A 10,732-nucleotide genomic window follows, 5' to 3' on the forward strand; every position below is an offset into this window, starting at 1 on the left:
AAAGAAGCATTTAGTTGGTAACATGAGTCACAGAAAAGAGATGCCAATAGGGTTTGGAGATGAGACCAAGGAATGCCTTTCAGATGAAGTAGCCACTTAAATAGTGCAACCTTGAGAATGAGTAAAAAACCATTATAGAGCACCCACAACCAATCAGTCTGCATTATTTTTTCCCATGTAGTATTGCAGTCTTATGGATGAGACCCCTGCAGCATTTGGTGGCAGAAATAACCACTGGCGAAGATTAAACCTCAGAAGCATTCCCAAGACAATGATGATGTACGACATAGTTGATTATGCAGAGACTGGAGTAATCTCAAGTCGTTTACAAAAAGAAATGAAGTATCTGGTACAGAAACCACAGACAGAAGAGATGCGCCAGCAACAGCTGGAGGCTGTCTCTAAAGTTAGGTAAAAGACGGCTTTACCTCGGGTTACAACACTAAAGGCATTCCTAAAAATGTTCCCTTTCTGATAAACAGTTTAGGAATGGGCAGGTTGCCCAAAACATATGCAACTTCATAAGCAGAATACTAACAAAGAGGCCAATCGGTACCCAGGGAGATACCTTGTACCACAAGTGGGCAGCTCAGGGTGGCAAGAGGCTGCCCTGGCACATCTAAATACTGTACAGTGATAGAGGGAAATATTATTGCATCTTTAATTAGAGCAGATGGTGGACACAGAGGTGGTACAGATGGAAAAGAAGACTTGAGCCAGCATGTCCGCCTTTTAAGAGGACATAGTGCAACCTGACAAGAAGTAAGAGCCATCCTGGGCAGGGAACTGGTGAAGGTCATGAGCATGAGTTAGGGTGGCTGAGTATACCTTTCTGGGGAGAGAGGCCTGGGTACAGCTGCCTGGGTACAGTAACTTTTTTGTTTTTATACATACAGCCAAAAGGGCACCCATTGCCCATACAGCACAGAACTGAAGATTTTTTCCTTTTCATTTGAAAGCCATCATTGTACTCTTGTTATTTTGGCTCTCCTTGCCTAGGACAAATTGCACATAAATTACAGTGGTATTGTTCCCTTCTTTACCAGTAGCGCATGAACTAATGCACATTTTGGAAATGCATGTTGTAGCAAAATAGGTGACAAAATAGATGATCTGAAACGACATGCACAGAAGGCGATGGCTCCAATTATATTCCTTTTTATTACCATTAATAAGACACACCTAGCCCATCTTCTTCATAAATGAAGCTGGCTTTCTTAAGAAAAAGAAAGTGATGATAACACTGAAGAAAACTTCTTTGTAATGTATTTCTACACATAGATTGAAATGAAAAAAAAATTCCTTTAGACCATAAAGAAGCCACTGATGACCCACTGCCAAGCAAACATATTAAGGTTTTTCAGGAGTAAAGATGAGAGATGCTGACCCAATAACATAATTTAACTGGTTTATTTTATAGTCAAGGCTATGCACTTGCCAGATGGATAGCCTGGTTCAGGGCACAGTCTGTCATCATGAAATAGATTTTCCTTAACTCATCAATATAAGCATTGAATATAGAACTTAAACCTATTACCACCAATGTCAGGTAAATGATGTACTTTTCCTTGCCACCATATGTAACCTCAAGCTCCCTGTTATTTGGATTCATGCTAGTGATTATCCAAGAATGAGTCACTTAAGAACCAAATAACTAGCCAACTTCCAAATCAACTGAAGAGGAAAAATATTTTCATAAGAGCATCTTTGGATAGAGTCCTAATCTAAGGAACCCCCAGAAGCAAATCCCAAGACAAGGATTTGAGTTCAAGCAGTTGATTTGGAAGATGATTCCAGAACTGCTGAGATATACAGCAGTGAAACAGAAGGAGATGCAACCAAAACTGTATCAGTTAGCAAGCCATTTACCACTGCGGGTGCCTGGAGCTTAGTGCTTCCCAGGGAATGTCAGAGCAATGTAGAGCACAGCTCTCAGAGTTATCCCATGGTGATCCAGGGAGTGGGGGTATCTATACATCATCACCCATCAGTCATTCATTGAGTGTTGGCTATCAGGAGCAGTACTACCTCTCGGGTACTTTTAACCTTCCCTGCACATGCACTCTTGTTCTGAAAGGCAGCTCTCAGGACGAATGATATGGGTGCTGGAAGGTGGATATTGGGCTGATCTCCCCATAATGTTAAGGCCAAGGGGACTAAGTCCATGATACCAACTGTGTCTGATCCCAACACCAATTTAATAAAACAGTTTCATTGGTCTGGAAAGACGGCTCAGTGAATTAAGTGCTTGCTGCACAAGCATGAGGACCAGAGTTTGGATCCCCAGAATCCACATAAAAAGCCAGGCAGGTGTGGTGGCCACCTATAATCTCAGCACCCTGGAGGCAGACACAGGGATTCGTGGGGTAAGCTGGTCAGCCAGACTAGCCAATGGAAAGCTCCAGATCCAGCAAAAGACTCTGCCTCAATAAATAAAACTGGAGAGCGATGGAGGAAGACATCACATATAAAGCTTGGACCTCCACACACACAAGTAAACAATTACACATGCACCTGCACATACATACATGCACACATACGTGTGAACACACACACAGGCACATATGCCACACACACACACACACACACACACACACAGAAATACACCTTCATGATGAAACACATTAGTTTATGTGTTAACTTTAAAAATTGATTTCTAAAAGTAGCTTACTTTTTCAGCTGTTAATAAAATGTAATTTTTAGTGTTAGTTATGGTGTTAACAGAAATTCATGGCTGGGTGTGGTGGGACACGCCTTTAGTCCCAGCACCAGGGAGGCAGATGCAGGCGTATCTCTGTGAGATCTAAGCTACCCCAGTCTACATAGCGAGTTCCAGGCCAGCTGTGGCTACAGGGAGACCCTGTCTCAAAACAAACAAAAAATTCATGCTGAGTATGGTGGCACACACTTTAATCCCAGCACTCGCAAGGCAGAAGCAAGTGGATCTCTGTGAGTTAGAGGCCAGCCTGATCTCTGTAGTGACACCCTGTCTCAAAAAAAAAAAATTCAAGTGGCCATTGAACAGTGCTTTCAAGAAGACTTTACTTGAAATTGATAGAAGGCTTTACCATTCTCAGCATCATAATTGTCAACACCATCATCACCTGTATACCCCCACAAGTGTCCGGTAAAGACCAATGCTATGTAAAGTCAAGTAGAAATGATAGCTTGAACCTAAAAACTCAGATGCACAGTTGCTCCACCTTCTGAAATCTATCATATATCTGCTAGAGAACACTTTAATAAAGTGTAAAACTTGCCTTGCATTTAAATTTTGTTTTTTTTTTCTTCACCGTCTAATGAAAACTTCTTCTAGGTGTCCATGCATTACCACTATAGGTCCTTTTTATCAGCCCCGGGAACAGCAAAGCAAAACGAAACATCTGGGTCGTCGATCCAAGCAAGCTAAACAGAAAGTTGAAAAAATGAGAAAAGCTTATATGCCACCTAAAGAGGGAAAGGCTTCTTCTACCAAGGTTACTGCATTTCACTTGCACTGAACTCGTTTATTATTTTGGACAGTATTCAAACTGTCTATAAGTAAATCTATTTGCATAAGGAAAATTCTTCTAATGTCCAAGTTGAAGGTTGCAATGCCTTTAGCATGCAGTACACTGGATAGCATAAGCTACTTTCTTCCTGGCAGCGCACATTTTCAATTCTGAAACAGCCAGGGCTAGTAGTATACATCTTCTAGCATTCAGAAGGTAGAGGCGGGAGGATCATGATTTAAAGGTAGCCTGGATTAAAATATTGAGTTCTAAGTCAACCTGAGCTACATAGCAGGAACCTGTCTTTAAAAAAAAAACCTAGAATCCCTAAACAGTATTAATATGGGCATAGAGAGATGGCCCAGTGGTTTAGAGCACTTAGTGCTCTTCCAGAGGACCTGGGTTCAGTTCCCAACACACACACTGGAAAGCTAACAACTGCCTGTAGCTCCACTTCCAGGGGATCTACATCCTCTTCTTGCCTCCATGGGCACTTGCACACATCTTCTGGCCTCTGTGGGCACTTTCACGCAAGTGGCACACACTTATACAAACAGACAGACAAGCACACACACACAAATAAAAATAAATATTTTTTTAAAAAACAGTATTAGTAGCTATTCTGATAAACACCAGCTGTTTCAGTTCCACATCAGACAAGCTGGGAAAAAATGAAAGAAAGAAGGAAGGAAGGAAAGGGAGGGGAGGGAGAGAAAAAGGAAAGGAAAGGAGAGAAGGATAAAAAAAAAAAAACCTGTGGCTCCACATGCTAACTTAAATACAGCACATCTCTCATAATGCTTTTCTCAGATGCAAGCCCTCCTGGTATGTGGTGCTTGAACCCAAGGCCTTGCACATGTTAAGCAAACATTGTGCTACTGAGCTACATCCCCATCTCTGTCATTTTTGAGACATGCACTTGTACTGTGTTGTCCAAGATGACCTCACCCTCTAGGCTCAGGAGATGGTGTCACTTCAGCCTCCTGAGTGGCTGTAGCTTCAGGCTGGTGAGGTCCTGTTTAACAATAAAAAGCTATACTATGTAAAATCTGCCTCTATACTTCCACATTGTATGTATTTATAATGAACATGTATTGATATATTACTTTGAAATTTAAAGAAAAATTCTGCTGAGCAGGCAAGATGGCTCATCGGTAAAGGTGCTTGCTGCCAAACCTAACAACCACAGTTTGGTCCCCAAGGACCCACATGGTGGGAGGAAAGAACTGACTCCTGAAAGTTGTCTGCTGACCTCCACATGTGTACCATGGCACATGCACACACACACACATCAAATAAAAATGTTAAATATAACTTTTAAGACCAGGCATGGTGGTACACACCTTTAGTTCCAGCACTCAGAAGAAAGAGACAGGCAGATCCCTGTGAGATCAAAGCCAGCCTGGTCTACATGGCAAGTTCCATGCCAACTGAGGCTACATAGTGAAGCCCTGTCTCAAAAAGACCAAAAAAAAAATTCTCTGTAAATTTTTGGAAGATGAAGCTAAGCAAAAATAGATAATAAAACATAAAGTAGTAAAATCCAAACATAAAACATTTTCTACTTTTATTTCTCATTCTAACTAGGAACCACGAGCTGACAAACCAAGTACAAAGGAGAAGACGGTCATTTCCTACACCCCGTCTTTTCAACTTTCGGCGGTTAAAGAACCCAAAAAAGAGACCAGAAAATTGGAAAAAGAAGGAAAGGAACTGTTTGCCTGATATCAAGATCTGTATATTAACCATTCTTCATTATTTTGACAGAGAGCTAGTTGTCAGGAAACCAAAGTTCTTTGGCAATATTCTTGTCTGTCTATAAACAATAGGCAATCAAGTAGAAACAAGTCTTTGGTATACTTCCTTAAGCAAATACATGACATATTCGTAAGCTCTTTTATACTATTATCATTGGTGCATCAGTTTTTACTCACAAGACTTTAATCTAAATAAGTTACTTCCAGCAGATATCCTGGAACTAGTAATATACAGTTTTAATCAAGAAATGATAAATAGGGGCTGGAGAGATGGTGCAGCAATTAAGAACGCTAGCTGCTCTTGCAGAGGACCTGAGTTTGACTCCCAACACCCACATGGTCACTAACAACCATCTGTAACACCAGTTCCAAGGAATATAACGCTCTCATCTGGTCTCCTCAGGCACTGCACAACATGGCCACACTTACATACATGCAGGCAAAACACTCATATATATAAAATAAAATTTAAAAATAAGAAATAAGTAAATTAATCCCTGGGACTTCTATTCAATTTTTTTCATTTAAAAAATATTTGAACAGGCCACACTTAACATAAATATTTGGTTGGGGTTGGTGTTGTTTTTTTTAAAGACAGGGTCTCCCTGTAGCCACAGCTGTACTGGAACTCACTATGTTAAACCAGGCTGGCCTTAAACTCACAAAGATCCACCTGCCTCTGCCTCCTAAATGCTGGGATTAAAGGCATGTGCCACCTTGCCTGGCTCAACATAAAGGTTTGAATTCATGAGATAAAAACCTACTCTTGAGTCAGCCTCCATTAACTTTTTTAGTTGCATATTGTTTTTACAGAATGGATTTGGAATGACCTACTCTGAATTATAAAACAATAATAGGTCTGTTGCTACATACGTATAACACATCATACCTAAGCATTATAAGCACCTGGGACAGAATGTAGCATCTACTTTGGATATTTTTCAAATATAAAGACTTCCAAATAACATTTCTCCATTTCATTTTGAATTGATAAATTCACATTCCTGATAAGAGCAAATTATTGATTGCTCTTGTGATCCAAGCTACTGAGTCATAGCAAACCTTACCAGAGCTAAATAAAGTGATGTTTTTTTAATCAGAGTCTCATCATGCAGCTCTGACTGGCTTGACTCTCTATGTACATCAGGTTGACCTTGAACCCATAGAGATCTGCCTTCCTCTGCTTCCCAAGTGCTGGGATTAAAGCATGTTTCACCACACCCAGCAGTTTATTGAATTTTTCAATGCAATTTTTTATTTTGCTCAGCATTTAAAAAGTATAGATTGATTGTTAAGCTACTCTGGCATGCCAAGGATCTCATCTTCTGCTAAAATACTCTTTTAAATGACAAATATTGGAGGAAATGTGTGTGATTCCCACTAGAATATATTTAATATAAGCATTCACTTTTTAATATTAATATAGCCTCATTTGCTAGGAAAGGAAACCCAATCCCTTCTCTTTAGAGCTTATACTAGACACCAATTGAATAGAAAAATATCTATTTGTCCTTGTGAATCACACATATGTTCATTCATTAATTTGGGATGCAGTCCTTCATCTGGTCAAATGCATACATGAGATTCAGTCCATCCATAGTGCATGTAATAGCAAAGTTAGGGAAGAGGTTACATAAAAAGGTGAAGAATGGGACAAAGAAAGGGCATACTATGTCTCAGGGAACCCACCTCTCATATTTCATTAGCTATAATTTCTGCCTCATCATAACACATGCTAAACAATGCAGCCACATCACAGAAAAATCCTTTCAAAGCAGTATTGCAGGAAGCTAGAGACATGGCTCAGGGGTTAAAAGCACTTGCTGCTCTTCCAGAGGACCTGGGTTCAACTCCCAGCACACACATGGAGACTCTGTCATCCTCTTCTAGCCTTCAAGGGCACTACACATATACCAGTATACATACTGGCAATCAAAACACTTTTAAAAAATATTTTATTTATTATTTTTATTTTATGTGTATGTGTGTATTGCCTGCATGTAGGTAAGTGCACCCGTGTCAGTGCAATGCCAGTGGAGGTCAGAAGAGGCTTCCAGATACCCTGGGACTGGAGTTACAGACAGTTGTTAGCTGCCATGTGGGTGCTGGGATTCAAACCTGGGTCTTCTGCAAGAGCAGCCAGTGCTTTTAACCTCTGAGCCATCTCTCCAACTTAGCAATAGAAAGTTTAAAAGATGAGGCGTTGGGTCCCTGAGATGGCTCATGGGGTAAGGGAAGCTGCCACCAAGCTTGGTAAGCTGGGTTTGATCCCCAGGATCCACATGACAGAAGGAAAGAATTGACCCTTGAAAATTGTCCTCTAACCTCCATACAGAGGCCATAACATGTGCACACCCACACACACGCACACACATGCACTCACACAATTTTTTTTTAAATTAAGAGGTGAGGCCTAAGCCAGGTATAATAAAGCATATCTGTAATCCTGGCACTTGAGAGGCTAAGTCAAGAGGATCATGAGTTCAAAGCCAGTCTAGGCTACACAGAAATAACCTGCCTTTCAAAACATCCACAAGAGGTGGAGCCTAGTAGGAAGTCTTCAGGTCATTGGGGGAGTGCCCTTAAAGGAAGAGTGGGACTCCCAAGTTCCTTCTTCATCTGTTGTTCTCTTCTAGACAATGCGGTGATTAGCTTTACTTCACCATGCCCCATTGCCATGATGTCACCAAAGGCCCAAAACAAGGGGTCAATCGACGGGAGACAGAAATTTCCAAAATAAATTTTAATTGATAAGTTGATTGGGTATTTCTACAGTGACAGAAAGCTGATTGACACCTATGTCAAGTAACTCACAACTGCCTGTAACACCTGCTCCAGAGGATCTGATGCCTCTGTCTTCTGAGGGCACCCGAACTCACATGCACATACCCACATCCACACACACACATTCAATTCAAAATAAAAACATACTTATTTTTAAAAATATTTAAATATACAGAGAGATGACTCAGAGGTTAAGAGCACTGGTTGTTCTTACAGAAGGCCCGGATTCAAATCCCAGCACCCACATGGCAGCTAACAACTGTCCGTAACTCCAGTCCCAGGGGATCCGACAGCCTCTTCTGTCCTCTGCGGGCATTGCACGACATGGGTGCACTTACCTACATGCAGGCAATACACGCATACACATAAAAATTAATTAATTAATTTAATTAAAAGAAAATATTTAAATATTTAAAAATATTTAAATCTTCTAAAAATTGGAATTTTATAGCATAAAAAATTAAATGGAGCTGAGGCTGCAGCTCAGTGTTAGAGTACTTGCTTAGCATGGGTAAAGCCCCTCCAGCAGCAAAGAAAACGGGGGGGGGGAGGAGGAGGAGGAGGAGGAGGAGGAAGAGGAGGAGGAAATAATTAAGAATACCTAATCCCCTCCCCGATATTCGAGGTTGAATTGTGACCTTACCCACCAAATGATATTCTCAAATCAGATGTAATTAGTGGAAATGAGGTCATACTGCAGTGAACGGCCCCCTAATCCAATATGAATGTTGTCCAAGAAGAGAGCTATGTAGAGACAGAGATGCAGGGAGAGCATCATCTGATCATGAAGGGTTAAAGTTGTGTAGCTGGAAAGTGTCAGGCATTGTTAGCAAACCACCAGAGGGAGCATTGCACCCACAGATACCCTGAGGTTAAATTTCTAGCCTCCAGAACTATGACAATACTACTTCAGGTGAGGGGTTGGGGGGAAATTGTTGTTTCAGTCAGGGTCTCACTTTGTAGCCAGGGCTGTCCTAGAGCTCACATCCTCCTGCCTCAGCCTCCTGGTGCTGGGATTATAGGCATGCTTCAGCACACCTGACTCGTTTCTATTATTCAAAACCACCCAGTTTGGGCAACTCAGTTATAACCTCTCTGGGGGACTAATGTACCCATCCCGATTCAGGCAGCTACCCCTCCTTCATTTCGATACAAGGGTAAATTTTTTGCTTGGAGAGGGCTAAACAAAAGTTCTCTTGCCTAGAAAACAAAGTACAGCTAAAGGTGAGGGTACTGTATGAAACAAGAATTAAGCACAGGTTCAACTCACTGAACATCAAAACACCTACCTTCTGCTCTGACCAGATTCTCACACTTCTGGTAGTTAGAATCACATACACAAACCCACACACATACACATGTACACAAAATAAATTTTTTAGTTGATAAAAACTTTTTAAAGATTTTCTGATGTTAAAAAGAGCTCTATCAGGAATAATCAAAACTGCAAAGTTTCAGAGGGGCATGGTGGTATCCCAGCACTTGAGGCCAGCCTAGTCTACATAGCGAGTTCCAGGCCAGCTGAGGCTACAGGGAGACCCTGTCTCAAAACAAAACAAAGCAAAACACAAAACAGTGCAAAGTTTCAAGTCAAGCAATGGTAGGTCTAAACTGGTAATCCCAGCACTTGGGAGGATGAGACAGAGGATTACAAATTTGAGGTCAGCCTAAGAGACACAGTGAGGCCTTGATTCGAAAAAGAAATTTTAAATACAACATTGTAATGTTTTAGAATACTAGGAACAAAGAGACAAATTTCTAGAAAGGAGAAAGCAACGTCATATAAAGGATTAGGATCAGTCTTCTCAATTCTAACACTGGAAGCTAGAAGATAATAAAGCAACATCTTTAAAATGCTAAGGGCTAGAGAGGGCTCAGCAGTTAGGAGCAGTGGCTGCTCTTGCAGAGGACCCAGGTTCGGTTCCCAGCACCCACATGGCAGCTAACAATCTTCCATAACTCCAGTTCCAAATGATCTGACACCTTCTTCTGACCCCCTCGGGCAATGCACAACATGGGTGAACATACATACATGCAGACAATACACTCATACACATAAAATAAAAATAAAATAAATTTTTAAAAGTCATTTTAAGATCCTAAGGGAAAGCCTACCTAAATTTCCTAAACAAGCCACATTCTCAATTGAGGGGAGATAAAAAGACATTCTTTTCATTCATGCAAGATAGAGAGATTCTGCCTCCTGTCTGCTTTTCTCCAGCAACTCTGGAGGATGTTGTTTCACTAACACAGAAGCGTGAACAAAGAAAGAAGAAGAAATGGGATCCAAGAAACAGGAGATCTAACACAAGAGAGGCAAAAGAAATATTTAAGATAATGAGGGAACTCTCAAAATAGGAGCCATGGAGCAGACCTGGAGAAAAACTCGAGATCAGGGCCATCAGATGGCTCCAGGAGAGACTTCTTAGGAAGATGAAACCATAAACCCAATGAGTATGAATGTAAAAGGTTTACTTACTGAAAGCATAATTCAGACACCAAACACATGAAAAATGGGACTATTATTAACTTCAGGAATAAACAAAAAGGTTTGGAAGAAAGGAAGAGTAATTATAGTATATATTTGAGCATTAAATACCACTCACATTTACTGATCTAACCAAAATTAGACTAAAACAATATGGGAAGCCTGGAGGGGTGGGGAATGTATATGGGTATAGTTGGAGAGAACGAAATACA

General features: G+C 40.8%; 1 protein-coding gene across 1 annotated transcript in view; it reads left to right on the plus strand.

Annotated features, from left to right (window-relative positions):
- CUNHXorf58 (chromosome unknown CXorf58 homolog) overlaps window positions 1–5,216 on the plus strand; it is a 27,756-nt gene extending 22,540 nt beyond the window's left edge. The window contains exons 6-8 of the mRNA XM_029558435.1: window positions 182–411; window positions 3,317–3,476; window positions 5,079–5,216. Of these exons, the coding sequence (XP_029414295.1) occupies window positions 182–411; window positions 3,317–3,476; window positions 5,079–5,216 (528 nt within the window). The remainder of the gene's footprint in view (window positions 1–181; window positions 412–3,316; window positions 3,477–5,078) is intronic.
- Window positions 5,217–10,732: the final 5,516 nt, after the last annotated feature.

This window comes from Nannospalax galili, unplaced genomic scaffold (assembly GCF_000622305.1).
Source record: "Nannospalax galili isolate Female #2095 unplaced genomic scaffold, S.galili_v1.0 scaffold7, whole genome shotgun sequence".
NCBI classification, from domain to species: Eukaryota; Metazoa; Chordata; class Mammalia; order Rodentia; family Spalacidae; genus Nannospalax; species Nannospalax galili.